Here is a 19,347-nt window from a genome sequence, read left to right as displayed (position 1 = left end):
TATAGCAGTGCAAGAACATGGATTAATGTTTCATCTTTACTTTCTTTACTGACCAGGTGCAATGAACATCATATAGGCCTATCTTATTCAATATTTTAAACTATTTTATGTATTTATTTGTGTGTGTAATGCATAACTTATGGGCTGGTCAGTAGAAATAAGATTTTCAAATACAATAAATTGAAATGTATTATGTCACCCTCATCCTAATAAGGTAAATTTGATTTTGAAATACATATTGTTATTGTTTGTGAGTACGTGCGCGCGCGTGTGTGTCTATTACGTCCCCTCAGCGCTCACTCGTAACCCCGCCCAGCGGTGAGTGACGTTTGCACTAGAATGTCGCCAGTTCAGCTCAGTTCCAGACATGGCAGCGTTGAGACAGGAGCAGCGGTATGGACTCTCCTGTGGAAAGATTAATAAAAGCATTCCCAACAAAACCATCTTTCACGTCAAGCTAACCGACACGGCCATCCGGACGCTGGAAGCTTATAAGAATCTCAAGGTAACGCATTTGGTTTTATTTTGTCAGTGTTTATTTGCTTCACTGACCTCAATAGGACAGAAAGAAAAGTTCAGAACTCAGAACTTCAAAACATTTCCTCTCGTTAGTTCTTTGTAAAGTGTTGGTTTATTTGACCAGAGGCCGTCACTTTACGTGCCATATGCTGTCTTACGAGGGACAGATAACGTTGGTCACAGGAGGAAATCGGACACATCCAGTTGTTACTGTTGCGTTAAAGTTCGTTTTCTTTAGTTTTGCTTATTTTTTTTATATTTTTTTTAAGCTTTTAAAAAACAAAAGATAATGGCAATCGTGTTATTATTATTTTTTTTTTTCGTGAAACCAATTGGAATGAGTCTAACGTTAGATTCGAAGTCGCCGCTTTATTATTTCTGACAAATGATACGAAACGCAACATGACATTGTATTAATGCTAAACATTGCATTACTTGTAACTATGGTCATTTTAAAACGACGATGGAACTTACTCACGGGGATCTTAGAGGGACTCAAGCTCGATCTGTAAACGATCTATAAACGTTTAGTAGCATTTAACGTTAGCAATTTAAATGGTCATTCAGATCACTGCCTTTTTTCATTTCCATGTCAAATATTTAATTAACTCATATTCGGGAGTAACATTTTATTGTGCTCTAAAGGTTTAGTGAACTATCCACAGATTAAAAGCGCACGTAACGTTACCTCGGTTTGTCTCTTTAGACAGTTTAAGGTTAAGTTCATAATTGGTTCTTGGACTGATTAACTTAAGTAGGCATATGGTAATTGCTTGACATAGACAGTTAAATTCAAAATGACTTTTTAAAAATCATTATGTTGTTACAAACCTTGTTGTTTCCTCCGCAGAACACAAAAGGAATATAGATTTTTTCTATAGAATGACAGCCTCAGTCCCCATTCGCTTTCATTGTATGAAACAAACAAACAAACAATCATGTAATGTAAGTGCATGGGGACTTTGCTGTCAGTCACTAACATCTCCTTTTGTGTTCTGCGTAAGAAGGAAAGTCGGGGATGTTTTGAAAAGCATGCGTATGAGTAAATGATAACATAATGTAATTCGGGGTCGAAATATCCATTTAAATGTCAAGTCTGCCTCACGTAAAGGTAATTCCGTGTAGGCAAGTGTTTGTTTGTTTTGTTTTTTTGGCCAGTTAACCGTGGTTGAGTAATCAATGCACTTCTCATGGTCGCCGTCGGCTCGACAGTACAGATTCCAGTAATATCAATATCATCACAAAGCAAGCACTTGTCAATGATTGGACGATAAAGGTGTATTGTTGTGAGTCCTTTAAACGCGTGGACGCCGTCCCGATGACATCGCTCATTGGTCAGGCAGGCGGTGTAGAATGTCGCTTGAACCAATCAGAACACGAGAAGACGTCCTCGCGCTTGCAACAGGAGCTCGATGATGAATGTTCTATTGTCAATCATATGTGACCTCGTAGAGAGAGTGAAAAGTAGAAATAAATAAATTGGTTAAAGCGTAATCTCTTGGGTTTTGGGGGATTTTTATAACTGTCTTTTTAAAATAAAATGTACAAGCCAGAACTTTGGTTCACTTAGGGTAAAAATGCCTTAAAATTCAAAATGTGGTGACATAAAAATGCCCTCTGCTATGAATTCCTTGCTTTTCATTTGCGTTATGCTAAAGTTTCAAGCCTAGTTATACGTACTATTGCATAACATAGAAATTGATGTTAATTTAATGTTATAGGCAAGAGGTAATAAGTTATGATATATGATGACCTGGGTTTTGTTTTGTGTATTAGTATGTTTATGAATTACAAATGAGGTCAGAAGAAAGAAAAACATTGTCATGGTCAAGTCAGGTCATGAGATACCTCAATGTTCTCCTCTGAACTGTTCTTATTATGTTATTATAAGCTTGCACAGCACCATAATAAAAATAAAAACAAAAACCAAGTTCAAGTTAGCTACAGCAGCACCCCCTTCAGTAATGTTTAGCCACTAATCCGATCACATGACTTCAAATGCAGAACCAATAAGCCTGTATTTTTTTAATAAGCAACTTGAGCTGCACTGTATGTGTAGAGTAACATGTTGGCCTCTCCCTGTAACATCCATAATAGATGAACATGCTTGTTGACTAAAGCTCCAGCTGTACCTTGAAGATAATAAGTGCTATCTTTTGACCTTGCTTAATGGTTTCGAGCTATGCTGAGGGAAGCCTTGATTTTTCTCCCTTGTGTCTTCAGCAATTTACGCTAGTGATGTGAATGAGTCTTTTTCGTACATATATTGTTAATGCCCCTGGACGTTGGTCTAAGCTGAGTGTTAAAAGCTGAGCACACAGCTTGCAAAAAATGGTTCTATAAAAGGCCTATTTGTACAAACTTTATGTGGTGGACAAACACCACAGGGTAGACAATGTCCAAGCCTGTTTGATTTTATCTGATGCACCTTTAGAAAAAAAAGTTGAAGTGCTTTTTGCAACTTGCCTTTAGTCTTAATTAGTGCTAAAGAACTCAATTCAGCATTTGGTATGGTGTTAGCCCTGTCCCACCCCCACTTCTTCTACAAGTTCTCAAACACTCAACGTCCTCACCCTCATCCACGCCTCACACAATAACATTTGATTGACTCATGTAAGGTCTTTCAATTTGAGATTTATTAATCGGACACATTCCAGTGCAGATTAGCAAAGCCCGGCCTTGATCTTTAGGCTCGCACAAGCAGAACCATGACACTGCCGAGAGGCCAGTGACAGCCAGCCTTTCATTCTCTCAAAAACAACCCCCCTCACTTGCAGTCTGCATGAATTAATACAGGAGAGAGCTGTGCCTCTGTCAATGGGGGAACAAAAAGTAAGAGGAAACTTTAATTACTGTGGAGGGAGGCTAATAGGTAGGCATGATATTTCATTGAAGTTGGTACCTAAACACAGCTTGTGGAAATGCTGGCATTGTGGGTAAACAATTAAGAAAATGAAAACCCTCATGTTGTTCCAAACCTGTATGACTTGCTTTCCTTTGTGGAGCAAAAATTATATATATATTTGGCCATACAGTGAAAGATAATTTGGGCCCCATTGATTCTTTTATTTGTATTGACAAAAACATTGGTTAAAAATTTGTCATTTTGTGTTTCATAGAAAACGTCACACAGGTTTGGGACAACAAGAAGAGTAAATAATATTTGTATTGTTTTTGTTAACTCTCTTAATGCATCCACTTGCAATTGCATGAACTTGGTGGACTTAATATTTTTCAATTAAAACCATATTGTATCTGAACAGTTACTGCCCTTTAATCAGTAAATGCACAAAAATATCAGATTATTGAATATTACTGTGTTATTACCATGTTATTACAGCATTACTGCCTTTTAATTAATTTAACAAAAATAGAGAAATATTTGGAAATGTCACATCTTATATGAAATGATAGTCATGGTGTATTTTGCAAGTTTGGTTCTTGTACTAAAAACAGTTTTAAAAATGACGTATCTCTTTCGGGTCATAACGGACCTCAATGCATTATGAGGGTTCCAGCCCAGAAATTCAGAAAAATTCATTTCCAAGATTTCATCTTTGCTTTATAATCCTTTATATAATACTAGTAAATACTAACCAACCTCTTCTACCTTTTTTCTTCTGTCCCCAGGGGTCTTTACCAAATCAGCCAGCAATTTGCTTCAAGGGGAACCAGGGGGTAAGATGAATGTGTTTTTTCTCACCCCTACTGATGCCTAAAGATTGCAATGCTTTAATTAGACCTGATTGTTGAGTCGTGCATAAAAAAAAAAATAAAAAAAAACTGACTGCACCCCTCAGCCGCCTGCACACTCTTTCAATATTTCATGAGCTCCTAAACCATCGCCAGAAATGGAGAAGGAACTGTAGCTTGCAGAGACACCACGCTTAGGGCCTGCCCGATCAGATTGGGAACATTTATATAATTATAGCAGCACATATGTTCATCAGCACAATTATGAGCTGTAAATTCATAAAGTGTCATCGTTTGGATGCGATTCCTGGATTTCATAACATTTGTGGGCTATTGGTTTGGTTCGTGTGAGAGTATTGTTATTTATAGCTAGTAAAATTGGCAGTGGTGTGCGGTCACACTGTACGACCTGGGTGGATTTTTGGTAGGGGGTGCATTCCAGTGAAAAGGCTGTAATGAAAGATGCCTGTGTGTCTAACCGGATTAACACATTTAGCCGTAGCACACCTCCCCATCAGCACCTGCTTGTCACAATCAGTCCCGTCTAAAACATACCCATCTGATCCTGAAACGGGACAGGTATGGTACGCACGACAGACTGTGTTTGTGGTCGGAAACCCGGGAGAGTCTACTCAACACCCCCGAACGGCCAGCCAGGTTACTGGGTCAGACTGGTGACTGGAAAGGCTTTGTCAAGAGCTCTTGGAAGAGCTGGGGGTGTTGGTAAACCTAAGGAAGCCTCTTGTGTCTCTCTGCCTGTTGTCTCAGTACAGACATGAAAGACCTGTGACAAGGAGGGGGATAACCATGGCCGTGTCTCCTAAAGCATCGTTCGACCCCCACAAATTCCACAATTATAATATGCAAAATACATTCACATGTAGTCAAGCAATATCTGATCTAATGACGTTTATTTCCCTTTTAAAATTGGAGTAGCATAGTTGTGTCAAGTGTGTAAAACTGGAATCCGTTCTAATTGTCAAATTAGATTTTGTGATTATATCTTTAGCCCATTACATATTCAAATTGTCTGCACTGAATTTAAACGTTCATCCCCTCCTCCTCAGATAATGGGCTGCTGGGCATTAATGAGGTGTCTGAGCTGTGTGTGTGCTGTGTGTGTACGTGCACATGTGTGTGTTTGTATGTGTGTCAGGGTGACAAATTAAGCTATTAAAGCTGGGGGTAGGGAGTGATGTTAAGTCCACACTACTGAAACCATGATATCAGTCATTCTATTAACTGTAACCTCAGGATGCTTTCACTTCACTCAGGTTTGATATAGTATGGAGTATCATAGTTTTACAATGGATGGATATCTTTGAACAGCATCCCTTTTCTCGTCCTACTTGGCCAGGTAATTTTCTTCCACCTGGAGGAGGGCTCCCCTACAGTGATGCCGGTAACGCGTTACTTAGTAACGCGTTATTCTAATCTGACCACTTTTTTCAGTAACGAGTAATCTAACGCATTACTATTTCCAAACCGGTAATCAGATTAAAGTTACTTAACCAAGTCACTGTGCGTTACTATTTTTGTCATTTTCCTTAATAAAAATATTTATTTCTTCTTGCATCTCGGGGAGTGAAGTCACGTATGTGACAAGTCACGTTTTCAGCATGCATGAAGTTCACGTCATGTGTACGTGCCACGCAGCGACACAAACGTAAACAATGGAGGGAGGCGAGAGATGTGCGTTTTCTAGATGGACTATTTTGAGTTTGTGTCAGCTAAAGATGACAACATTAAGGTCCGTTGTACACTCTGTGCTGGCGGCGATAAAGTGGGGGAGAGTTGAAGAAGTTAGTCGGGCAGTTTGTTGTGGAGGAAATGCCATTAAATACGGTTGACTCGCCCTCATTTCATGCCATAATAAACAAGATCCCTACCACTGTCAATGCCGCGCTGCCTCAAAGAACAGCTTTTTTTTCTTACATGAAGGAGTATTCAGTGATAGAGAGAAATCTAATATTTTAATATGAAATATTTTAATAGTATTTATGTTAAGTCAAGAAAGGCTGCCTTTATTTTTTGTAAAAACGTATTTTTTCTGAAAATAATTTTTAAGTTAAACTTTGACAGGAGATAGATTGTGGATGTTACTGTTACAAATACACTTGCAATAAAGTGAGTGTTGGCAAAACCGGTTGTAATTTTTATGTTGTCGGCAGCTGCTGAATGTAACTAATAAAGTAACTTGTAAAGTAACTTAGTTACTTTTAAAATCAAGTAATCTGTAAAGTAACTAAGTTACTTTTTAAATCAAGTAATCTGTAAAGTAACTTAGTTACTTTTTCAAAGTAACTGTGGCAACACTGCTCCCCTATACCAGGGAATTCCCATAAACCTTGCCCTGGCTTGTCTCCAGATCTTTGAGGTGCAACGTGGAAAAGTCAGGAAGCGTCCTACTGTTGATTTTCAGCTTCCATTTTCCACTTGCTTGAGGAGATGGTACACTAAAAAAAAGTTTAATTCTGTCATCATTTACTTCCCCTCATGTCATTCCAACCCCTGTATCATCCATCTGTATATTCTGTAGCCCTGTATATTATTTCTGCAGTGGAAGAATGTTGGTAATCAATTGGTTTTGTGTCCCATTTACTTCTATAGACCTGAAATTGTTTCGTTATCAGCATTCTTCAAAATATCTTGTTTTGTGTTATGCATATTTAAAAAACATGAGGGTGAGTAAATGATGAGAGAATTTTCCATTTTGGATAGGCTATCCAACTGACACTGAAAATGCATGCTCATGAAGCAGTTAACTTATAATTTAGCCATCATTGGATTTTTACAGACGGGAAACTTTAATTTGCTTTATTCTTTCCATCTGTGGAGGAGGATGATGCAACTGGTGAGAAATAACAGAAGAAAAGATGTTTAGAGTAGTAACATTGCTGTCATATTGCAGAGAGTGAGACCCAATATTGCAGGATTTATGGAACCTGAATGCCTTTGATGGCGTCACTAGGGATGTTCAAGTTCAGTTCGGATTTTAAGAGAATGGGATTTCATCATCATGCAGTTTAATTTTGTTTAGATAAGTGGTAGTTATCCAGAGGCTCCTTCCTTCCTTCCTTCTTTCTTTCCTTCCTTCTTTCTTTCTTTCCTTCCCTCCTTCCTTCTTTCTTCCTTCCTTCCTTCCTTCCTTCCTTCCTTCCTTCCTTCCTTCCTTCCTTCTTTCATTCTTTCATCCTTTTACAACTGCACCTGCAGACCTAAGTGCATGCAAATATAGATGTCTGTCTCAATCAGCAGAAATGTTTCTTACAGTAACGGCAGTGTCCTGCCGTTTGACAAGTTACATCTGATTTTTTTTTTTGGAGGGTGTTTCTATGGTTAAATCAAAAAGTTCTTCTGGATTTAATCTGCCTTCTGTTTCTTCATGTTATTCTAGACAGACTGATGATGATGAGATCATAAACAACATTTATTTTAAATGCCATAGGCATATCCTGTGGTTGCTCGTGAAAAACACAAGATAAGTCTTCATTCATTTTAACCAATAATAAATGGACTCCAGCTTTGACAGCTTTATTCTCATAGGTATAGTTCAGTTGTGTAAACTGGTGAAAATGTTTTATATATTTTTTTTAATATATATTTTTTTTTAACCCACCAGCAGAAACATAAATCGGTGTCTATGGCTATGTCCATAAAAAACTAAACTGACTTACCATAAACTGAAACTTAACAACAAACCTCTCATTTGACATGAATAATTTCCATGAAAAGGTTTTGGAAAAACACCACGGCATGCTCACGTAGGGTTGTGACGGTTAGTATATAACCGTGAGACCGGCGGTTATAGCTGAACACCGTCATGGCAGAACTCTATAACTGCCAAAACCGTGTCATTAAAACATTTTTTACAAACATTTTTTATCAAAAATTATTTTCATTTTTTAGATAGGATCATAAGATGCCCAATATATCGGGAGACATGGTTTTTACCACTTAATGAAGTTTTGTAAATCGTCAGACATGATATTTACCACTTCATTACATTTTGCTTTGTAGAAAACCTTTCTTAAAAACGAATTTTAATAAATGTTTCATCAACCAATTGCATGTATTTTAATAAATAAAAAGCAAATATAGCAGACAATGATAACAGTGACATGGAAGCACCAGCGCTCCGTGTTCACTTGCACTGCACTGTGAAATAGAGCGCATCTCATCGTAAATGAAACTCAGCGTACACTGTAAAAAGTTTAACTATTATTTACTCAATTTTTTTGGTGAAACATTTTTACACTCAAAAAAATTGAGTAAATTTTAAAGCTGTGAAATCAATGAAATATACTGTTTAAATTGAGTAATTGTCAGTAAAAAAAATAAGTAAATCTGAGTAACTGAATTACTTTATATGAGAAATAAAATTAATTGGATATAATCAAAATTATAAAACACCACAACTGTAATTCTATGTAAAATAAACAAAAAATATTGAGTAGATATAATTGAAATATTGGATGAAATTTTACCCAAAAAAAAATGTGCTACGTTTACTACATGTAAAAGTGAATTTAACTTAATATTGGACTATAAATTATCAAAATGCTGCATTCACTTTTTTTTTTTTTACACCATTTACCCTTTATAATTAATATAATAAAACCAAATAAAGAAAGAAACACATTTTTTATTGAAAATTTATTTGTCAATTAAACATAAGACAAAGTCTAAAATCAACCTTTGAAACATTGTATCCATTTTAATATTCCAGTAGATTGCAAAAATTAAAAACTGTAAAGTAGCCATAAGGGAAATGATTAAACCTTATGAAACATTTCATCCATCTTAGTATTCAAGTAGATTACATGTAAAATACGATAGCCGTAAGAGAAATGACATCTTTGTTCCTGGTGCATACCAGCCATTTGCAGTCACACTCAACATTAAACCATAAAAAAATATAAAAGCAACACTTACATCAATATTAAAGGGATAGTTCACCCAAAAAGATGATGTTGTCATAATGTACTCGCCCCCCCCCCCGGGTTGTCCCAAATCTGTACGAATTTCTTTCTTCTGTTGAACACAAAATATATTTTAATGAATGTTGGTTAACAGATAGTTGAAAGTTGCCACTGACTTCCATGATAGGAAAAAAAAAAAAAAAAAGTTTACTATGCAAAGTCAATGGCAACCTTTAACTGCGTTAACCAACACTCTTTAATACTTGGCTGAATGTCACGTCACTTCACTTAAAATATCTTTTGTGTTCAACAGAAGAAAGAAACTCGTACAGGTTTGGGACAAATTGAGGGAGAGTAAATTATGACAACATCATCTTTTGGGGTGAACTATGTCTTCAACAGAATTAATCAGATAACAGAAACACTTCCATCAGGAATACCCATTCTGTGGGATGACCATGAACCACTACTATGCAAGAAGATAATTTTTTAACCTCTGAACATTAACAGAGTTTTGGAGGATCCAGCTCAAGAAACAGTTTTTGGAACAACTCAAGTGAGTACAGGGTCCTTCTCAAAATATTAGCATATTGTGATGAAGTTCATTATTTTCCGTAATGTAATGATAAAAATGTAACTTTCATATATTCTAGATTCATTGCACACCAACTAACACACCAACCAAATATTTCAGGTCTTTTATTGTTTTAATACTGATGATTTTGGCATACAGCTCATGAAAACCCAAAATTCCTATCTCAAAAAATTAGCATTTCATGAAAAGGTTCTCTAAACGAGCTATTAACCTAATCATCTGAATCAACTAATTAACTCTAAACACCTGCAAAAGATTCCTGAGGCTTTTAAAAACTCCCAGCCTGGTTCATTACTCAAAACCGTAATCATGGGTAAGACTGCCGACCTGACTGCTGTCCAGAAGGCCATCATTGACACCCTCAAGCGAGAGGGTAAGACACAGAAAGAAATTTCTGAACAAATAGGCTGTTCCCAGAGTGCTGTATCAAGGCACCTCTGTGGGAAGGAAAAAGTGTGGCAAAAAACGCTTCACAACGAGAAAAGGAGACCGGACCCTGAGGAAGATTGTGGAGAAGGACCGATTCCAGACCTTGGGGGACCTGCGGAAGCAGTGGACTGAGTCTGGAGTAGAAACATCCAGAGCCACCGTGCACAGGTGTGTGCAGGAAATGGGCTACAGAGAAGCACCACTGGACTGTTGCTCAGTGTCCAAAGTACTTTTTTGGGATGAAAGCTAATTTTGCATGTCATTTGGAAATCAAGGTGCCAGAGTCTGGAGGAAGACTGGGGAGAAGGAAATGCCAAAATGCCTGAAGTCCAGTGTCAAGTACCCACAGTTAGTGATGGTCTGGGGTGCCATGTCAGCTGCTGGTGTTGGTCCACTGTGTTTTATCAAGGGCAGGGTCAATGCAGCTAGTTATCAGGAGATTTTGGAGCACTTCATGCTTCCATCTGCTGAAAAGCTTTATGGAGATGAAGATTTCGTTTTTCAGCACGACCTGGCACCTGCTCACAGTGCCAAAACCACTGGTAAATGGTTTACTGACCATGGTATTACTGTGCTCAATTGGCCTACCAACTCTCCTGATCTGAACCCCATAGAGAATCTGTGGGATACTGTGAAGAGAAAGTTGAGAGACGCAAGACCCAACACTCTGGATGAGCTTAAGGCCGCTATTGAAGCATCCTGGGCCTCCATAACACCTCAGCAGTGCCACAGACTGATTGCCTCATGCCACGCCGCACTGAAGCAGTCATTTCTGCAAAAGGATTCCCCACCAAGTATTGAGTGCATAACTGAACATAAATATTTGAAGGTTGACTTTTTTGTATTAAAAACACTTTTCTTTTATTGGTCAGATGAAATAAGCTAATTTTTTGAGATTTATGGTTTTCATGAGCTGTATGCCAAAATCATCAGTATTAAAACAATAAAAGACCTGAAATATTTCAGTTGGTGTGCAATGAATCTAAAATATATGAAAGTTTAATTTTTATCATTACATTATGGAAAATAATGAACTTTATCACAATATGCTAATTTTTGGAGAAGGACCTGTATTTGTGGGTCTTGGGATATCTCAAATCCAATGTGACTCCTGAAAGATGGCAGCAGGCTCTGCTGAGATTCCCAAGATTACATCGCTGACTGCCCCATCATTGTTTCGAAGGATGTAGATTTTTATGACCTCCTCTGCCAACTCTGCTTGTACGAAGACGGGTAGATCAGCTGAACCCTACAGGCAAATTTTAAAGATAACTGGTTAGAGCTAACATTCAAAACTGAATGTTACAAGAAAGTGACAAATACACAAAACAAGTAGCACCTGAAGAAGCAAACATTCTGTTGGACCATATGATAGGTAAAATCTCAAACAAAATTTACTAGGGGGAGGAGTTGCAAAAATTAACAGCATTCTTCTTAACAAGAGGACAGGTTAATTTTCTACATAGGGACATTTATTTTTAACAATAAACCTAGAAGAAAAACGAAAAGAGACCAACTGCGAGCTTCTATGCTGTAAATCAATGCTATAGGCTTTTATTGAGGTCTGCATTATTTCAACCAATTTCTTTATAAACATGTTTAATATTTAAGTAAAATGACTAATGGTTTTGAAACAAAAAAGCTTGTTTAATTGCACTACTTGAAAAAAATATGCATTGCATTAACCCTCACACTCAACCCTTAACCCTCTAAATAATTCTGTGGCTTAGTAAATATTACAGTAATATTTAACTTTATTAACTTAATAAAATCTCTGAATATAGTTTACTTGATTATACAAAAGATTAAATTGTAAATGTGTACCTTGAAATGCAATGTAAGTTACTTTGGATAAAAGTGTCTGCCAAATGCATAAATGTAAACATATTAATGGACTAAAAATACAACAGTTTATTTTATCTAAAATGTACAGTTATATTTTATTTTTTCCACTAAAACAATTTAGTATTAGACTAACAAATTGTTTATTTATAATACACATAATATATTTGTGAAATTTCTATCAATTTAAGGATGGAAAATTAAACTGATCTGTTTCAGGGAACAAAAATATTACAAATAATTTCAAATCAAAATGAATATATTTAAACACACTCTTAAGAAATTTAGGAAGTTTACTCAATTAAAACAACGTACCCCTCCCCCAGCCTCCGCTGTCCTTCAATACCCACCAGGTCTGGATTTGTTACATTAAAAAGCTTACGGTTTTCAAACTTTTGACCGATATTGTATGTGATCTAGGTTTCTGTGCACTAGAATGATTTTACAACGGAGCAGGCCTTAAACTGGCTGACTCCCTATAGTGGGAGCTGATTAAAACGCACCAGTCTATGTTATGTCCACACCATTTTAAATACTTTTGCATGGCGTATTTGTAGTGGGGATTTAAGAGCTCATACTTGAGTTCGTGTAGTAATTATGATGTTTTACAACAACGTGACAGCTTTTTACAAGAAAGAATGTTGTCATTTGAAAGTTCATAAATGATGTGTTCCCTTTTGACAAGCCACTGACCCCAATGGGGAACCTGTACAAAATCGTTTTCCATTGGGCATGTATAGTTATAGTTGCTGGACCACGGTACACTTATCGTTAGACTTTCAAATGGCGGTTGAAATAAACGGTGATCCAAATAGTACGAACGTTAACCCACTCCAAAAAAAAAAAAAAAAAAAAAAAAACTAACATACATATGGCTGCCCCACTAACTAACTTCGAAAACTACACTGTTATGTACACGTACACACGGTCAATGTTTAATCAACTTTTGAAAACATTATTGCAAATATACATAGTTATAAAAGGACTACGTTACTTACAGGAAATTCGAGTAATGCTGTTCACGTCGTTGCTGAGAAAAGGAGTCCTTCAGTGACAGGTGCCTCTTGTTTGAGCCGCGAAACTTGTTAAACTTCTTAAGATAACGCAAAATACAAACACAATTGTTAGGAAATCCTTAATAATTAACTTCTGAATTAAACATCACAAACATAATTAGTATTAGCTGGCTAAATTACATAACGTACCACAATATGAGAGGAGTGCGGGTCTTGCCGTTGCTGAGGAAAGCCGTCCTTCAGGTGACTTCGATTAAGCTACGAAACTTGTTGAATATGACGTAAAATACAAAGACAATTGTTAGAAAATGCTTAATAATTATTAACTTTTTAATAAAGTGTTACAAACGTAAGTAGGATTAGCTGATTAACGTTACTTTCCAGGAGTTGTGAGGAGTATGGCTTGTCGAAGTCTCTGCTGAGGAAAGCAGATTTTTTTTCCTGCGGAGCTGCACACGTGATCACTTTAGCCGCGAAATTTACTCAATTTATTTAAACTGTCATTTATTAAGCTGGAACTTTATTTAGGAAAATTGGTTGGAAATACTTAATAATTTTAGTTTCTAAAACAGATCAGTACAAGTAAATAATTATCAAATATTTCTATTAGAATTCACCAGAAATATTGAAGGTATATTAAAAATATAATTAGTTAGTTAAATACTTATTTATTTTCATTACATAAACTTAAATAATATATGTAAATTTTAGAGAAATTATTTGTTGGATTTTTAATTATTCTTTTTAATCTGACCCACTCAAAATATCACTTAAATGATTTCAAAAGATTTTATTAAGTTAATATAGCTCTTTATTTTTGTGAAATTTACTAAGCCACTGAATTATTTTTTACAGTGTAGGCCTATGCCTCATACATTAGCATTAAATATCTTTGCTGCATCCTTTCTAGAACAGACAAAACAATCAGTGGATGGCGGGCGGGTGCGGCTTTGAAATTTGCTCAAAAAACTTTGGCGCGGATGATGAGTTTTGTGACAGATCTCCTTAATAAACGGAGGTCTGAAATCTCTGCCCCTTTACCGATCAGAGTGCGCGCTGACACGGAGTTAACCCGCTATCTCCAAGTACAACCAATTGAATATATGGCAGATCCACTAGCATGGTGGCGAGACAATGAAACACGCTATCCGCTCCCCCAAAATCCCCCCACGCGAGGCGGTTATGTTATGAACGTCACATTTGACTCACGTCATAACCGTCATCACCAATTCTGAAACCGGCACACCCCTATGCTCACGCTGACAACAGACTAAATGTGCTGTTTGTAGGATTGACATAGAGTGGTTGAACTAGGTATTGCAGTTCAAATTCAAAATATTGATATATAACTGAATATATAACTGAATGTAGCGCAGTTTTTCAGATAAACAAGTATGTTAAAGGCAGGGTAGGTAAAAAATTTATAAACAACTTTCTTCCAAATTCGTTTCAACTTTCTATATATATATCAATGCATAATTAAAATGTAAGTACTCTGATAAAAAGAGTATAAAAATCGAGTGACTCTAGACCGTTTAATCTGTATTAAACACAGCTCAATATTTCCATTCGGGAAGAAACATAGGATTGGCTTAGGCGACTGTCACTCTCTCGCAACCATGGCAACCACACTTTTGCCTCACATGACCAAAAAGTCTTTAGATAAACAAAGAAATAAAACGTGAGTTAATATCGGTGTGGCTTTCCAGCGATGCGAGAACGTCTCGGTTACGTACGTAACCCTCGTTCCCTGATGGAGGGAACGGAGACGTTATGTCGACCGACAAATGGGGTCTCACTTGGGAGGCCAATCATCTCTGATTTTAAGAGAAAACGCCAATGAAATTGGCAAGTGGATTAACACACCTGAGCCACTCCCCGTGCCAGCGGGTATAAATAGGGCGACAGGTGCATCCACTCATTAGGTTTTACGCTGAGGAGCCGAGAACGTGTCCCGGCAACAGCGAATGGTTCAAGGTTGTGGCATGGGGACATAACGTCTCCGTTCCCTCCATCAGGGAACGAGGGTTACGTACGTAACCGAGACGTTCCCTATCTGTCGGTCACTACGAGTTATGTCGACCGACAAATGGGGTCCTATGGAAAACGCCATAACCTGAACCTTGTCACAACCCTGAGGCGCTGCAATTGTTGACAAGCCTTGGCGTGCCACAAAAGCTACGCGTAAGGTCGTAACCTTCCCAAAGCCCCAGCGCAAATTCACTGACCTTGGTACCGAAGGGGCCAAAGGGTGAGTACATCGCTGCTCGAGAAGGCCATGCTGCTGTTCCGCCCACATAAAGTAAATGGAAGGGATTTCAACCTTCAGAGAAAGATTGCTTCAAATCTTCCCTATTTGTTCTTTCAGCTGGCAAGACAATGGGGAAGCGAGCCTTTAGGAAAGGTCGCTACGGAGACCACATCCTACCCGTAGGGAGGTGACATGTGGATATACCGATATGGACTGACCCAGGGGGCAGTACTACATATGGAAAGGGTCTCTGAGGCAGGTCCTACCTAGGAGTAGGGATGGAACGGCTGCCAGAAGAGACTGACAGAGCGATCTGTCAAGGGAAGACACGGGTTTGCCAAGAGGGAAACCTTACCGTGGAAGAGTACACATATGGGATTACCCGTAGGGAACCCAGCCATATGGACACCTAGCCCAGTACAGGGGCTGACCGGCTCCGGGCATGCTAACGCCAGTACTGGGCCTGGCGACAGACTGCTCCGCCAAGTCTGACGCCGAGGGTGCTGGAGGATGCTCGACCAGGGTACGCCAACCGGGGAACTCTACTGGGAGAAGAAGGCGCTCACATCCCCGTGTTAGGGGGAATGGCGCAGCAAGCGAGACACCCAGCCAGCCCTTCCCGCCAATTACCTGTTACCCAACACACGGGAGGAAACTGGCTCTACACGGAGGTTGTAAAACCTCGCAAAGGTGTTAGGTGTCGCCCAGCCCGCAGCTCGACAAATGTCTGCCAGAGAGGCGCCGTGCGCCAACGCATAGGAGGAGGCCACACTCCGTGTGGAGTGGGCCCTCACCCCCAGGGGGCACGGCTCGCCTTGGGAATGGTAAGCCAAGGCGATGGCGTCCACTATCCAGTGGGCCAACCTCTGCTTAGAGACAGCCTTCCCCTTCTGCTGACCTCCAAAGCAGACCAGGAGCTGCTCAGAGCTTCTGAAGCTCTGGGTGCGGTCCACGTATATGCGCAGCGCTCTTACGGGACACAGCAACGACAAGGCTGGATCTGCCTCCTCCAGGGGCAGCGCTTGCAGGTTCACCACCTGGTCTCGAAAGGGGGTAGTGGGAACCTTGGGCACGTATCCAGGCCGGGGTCTCAGGACAACGTGAGAGTAGGCCGGCCCGAACACAAGGCACTCTTCACTTACCGAAAATGCTTGGAGGTCCCCGACCCTCTTGATGGAAGTGAGCGCGATCAGGAGCGCTGTCTTGAGAGACAGGAACTTTAGCTCGACTGAATCCAGCGGCTCAAAGGGACCCCTCTGAAGTCCTGCCAGGACAATAGAGAGGTCCCAGGAGGGAATCAGGGGTGTCCTAGGAGGATGTAACCTTCTGGCACCCCTCAGGAACCTAACGATCAGGTCATGCCTCCCCAGGGACCGGCCGTCCACTGCATCGTGATGGGCTGCAATGGCAGCCACATACACCTTCAGGGTGGAGGGTGACAGCCCACGCTCCAGCCTCTCTTGCAGGAAAGAAAGCACGACTCTGACCGGGCATCTCCGGGGGTCTTCTCGGTGAGAAGAACACCAATTCGTGAACAGACTCCACTTCAGAGCATAGGCCTGCCTCGTAGAAGGGGCTCTAGCCTGAGTGATAGTGTCTACCACTGCTGGGGGCAGATCACTTAGGTCTGCCGCGTCCCGTCTAGAAGCCACACGTGGAGGTTCCAGAGATCTGGACGCGGGTGCCAAATGGTGCCAAGCCCCTGAGAGAGAAGGTCTCTCCTCAGGGGGATGCGCCAGGGAGGGGCTGTCACGAGGAGCATGAGTTCCGAAAACCAGGTCCGGGTGGGCCAGTAAGGCGCAACCAACAGGACCTGTTCCTCGTCCTCCCTGACCTTGCACAGTGTCTGTGCGAGCAGGCTCACTGGGGGAAACGCATACTTGCGTAAAGCCCGAGGCCAGCTGTGTGCCAGTGCATCTGTGCCCAGGGGGGCCTGGGACAGGGAATAGTACAGATGGCAATGGGAGGACTCGGGGGAAGCAAACAGATCTACCTGAGCTTCCCCGAATCGACTCCAGATCAGCTGGACCGTCTGGGGATGGAGTCGCCATTCCCCGGGGAAAGTGAGCTGTCGTGAGAGCGCGTCGGCTGCACGATTGAGCTCCCCCGGGATGTGGACAGCGCGCAGCGACTTGAGCCACGTCTGACTCCAGAGGAGGAGATGACGGGCGAGTTGAGACATGCGGCGTGATCGTAACCCGCCTTGTCGGTTGATGTACGAAACAGCCGCAGTGTTGTCCGTGCGGACCAACACGTGCTTGTCCAGCACTAGCGGACGAAACCGTCGCAAAGCTAGATGCACTGCCAGCAACTCCAGGCAGTTGATGTGCCAAAGCAGTCGAGGTCCTGTCCAGGACCCTGAGGCTGCCTGCCCGTTGCATGTCGCGCCCCAGCCCAAGTTGGAGGCATCTGTTGTGACAACAACGTGCCGGGACACTTGTTCCAAGGGCACACCGGCCCGTAGAAAGGCAAGGTCCGACCAAGGACTGAATAGGCGGCGACACATCGGCGTGATGGTGACACGATGTGTACCGCGGCGCCATGCCCATCTCGGGACTCGGGAGTGTAACCAGTGCTGAAGTGGTCTCATATGAAGCAATCCGAGCGGCGTGACTGCGGCTGCGGATGCCATATGCCCCAGGAGCCTCTGAAAGTGTTTCAGTGGTACCACTGTCCTGCCTCTGAAGGAACTCAGGCAGTTCAGCACTGAGTGGGCACGTTCGCTGGTGAGACGTGCCGTCATACTCACCGAGTCTAACTCCATACCGAGATAAGAGATTCTCTGCACAGGGGAGAGCTTGCTCTTCTCTCGGTTGACCTGAAGCCCCAACTGACTGAGGTGCCGAAGCACGAAGTCCCTGTGATCGCACAACTCTTCTCGGGACCGGGCCATAATGAGCCAGTCGTCGAGATAGTTGAGGATCCTGATGCCCACTTCCCAAAGTGGGGCAAGGGCGCCCTCCGCGACCTTCGTGAAGACACGGGGGGACAGGGAGAGCCCGAAGGGGAGGACCTTGTACTGCCATGCCTGACCCTCGAAAGCAAAGCGCAGGAACGGTCTGTGACGAGGGAGGATAGAGACATGAAAGTACGCGTCTTTCAGGTCGATCGCTGCAAACCAGTCCTGGGGCTGGACGCATTTGATAATGCGTTTCTGCGTCAACATCCTGAACGGGAGCTTGTGTAGGGCCCGATTCAAGACTCGCAGATCCAGGATAGGTCGAAGGCCACCGCTCTTCTTGGGCACGATGAAGTAAGGGCTGTAAAACCCCGTCCTCATCTCGGCTGGAGGGACCGGCTCGATTGCATCCTTCGCCAGGAGGACAGCAATCTCCTCGCGCAAGACAGGGGCGTCCTGGACTGCCACCGAAGTCTCGAGCACGCCATTGAACTTGGGGGGTCGCCGGGCGAATTGAATCGCATAGCCGAGTCGAACCGTCCGGATGAGCCAGCGTGACGGGTTGGGCAGCGCAAGCCACGCTCCCAGATACCGTACAAGTGGCACCAAAGGGACAGTCGACATACCCGCAGTGGTGCAGCGATGGGGAGTCGTGCCGCAAGGCCCAGAAGGCACAGCGTCCTGGGTCATCGCAACCACACTCCTCGTGTTCCCGGAGGAACTGGCCAGAGACGCGTGGAGAGGCGTTGCGTCTCCGAACCGCGACCTCTTGGCCGCTGGCGAAAGGGGGCGTCGTGGGTGAGAGTGAGGAAGCTGTGCGTCGCTCATTGTCAAGCCACGAGCCTTGCAACTCGGAGGAAGGAGAATTTGCTCTTTTAAGCAAATTCTGTTCCGGCCAGTGGCGGAACAGAACAAAACAGAAACTGAGGATTCTCCGCCCGGCCCTCCTCCGGGGGAAGGAGTGGCGCTGTCTTCGCCATCTCCTGAAGAGCAGTTCTCCGCATCTCCGAGTCGCCCGTGTCAGGGCCGCTTGGTCGACTTCCTGGAGGACTTCGCAGCCGGGAGTGACACGGGGGGCGCCGCTCTCCTGCGCGGGGCTCGACGCGCCGGCCTCGAAGAACTCTCAGCACGGGGCGGAGCTGGCGTAGAGGACGCAGGGGGGCGCCCACGGCGACGAGCAG

At 41.9% G+C, this 19,347-nt stretch overlaps 1 protein-coding gene across 2 annotated transcripts in view; it reads left to right on the top strand.

Moving 5' to 3' along the window:
- Nucleotides 1-330: 330 nt before the first annotated feature.
- Nucleotides 331-19,347, top strand: part of LOC113061618 (RNA polymerase II elongation factor ELL2-like) — a 57,064-nt gene continuing 38,047 nt past the window's right edge. The window contains exons 1-2 of one of the 2 annotated variants that reach the window (XM_026230895.1): nt 331-505; nt 4,150-4,197. In XM_026230895.1, the coding sequence (XP_026086680.1) occupies nt 368-505; nt 4,150-4,197 (186 nt within the window). In that variant the 5' untranslated portion in view covers nt 331-367. The remainder of the gene's footprint in view (nt 506-4,149; nt 4,198-19,347) is intronic. The other variant, XM_026230896.1, reaches the window with a different exon arrangement.

This window comes from Carassius auratus, chromosome 43 (genome assembly GCF_003368295.1).
Source record: "Carassius auratus strain Wakin chromosome 43, ASM336829v1, whole genome shotgun sequence".
In the NCBI taxonomy this organism is placed as follows: domain Eukaryota; kingdom Metazoa; phylum Chordata; class Actinopteri; order Cypriniformes; family Cyprinidae; genus Carassius; species Carassius auratus.
The sequence above is the reverse complement of the archived record's forward strand: the minus strand, read 5'-3'. Positions and strand labels throughout refer to the sequence as shown.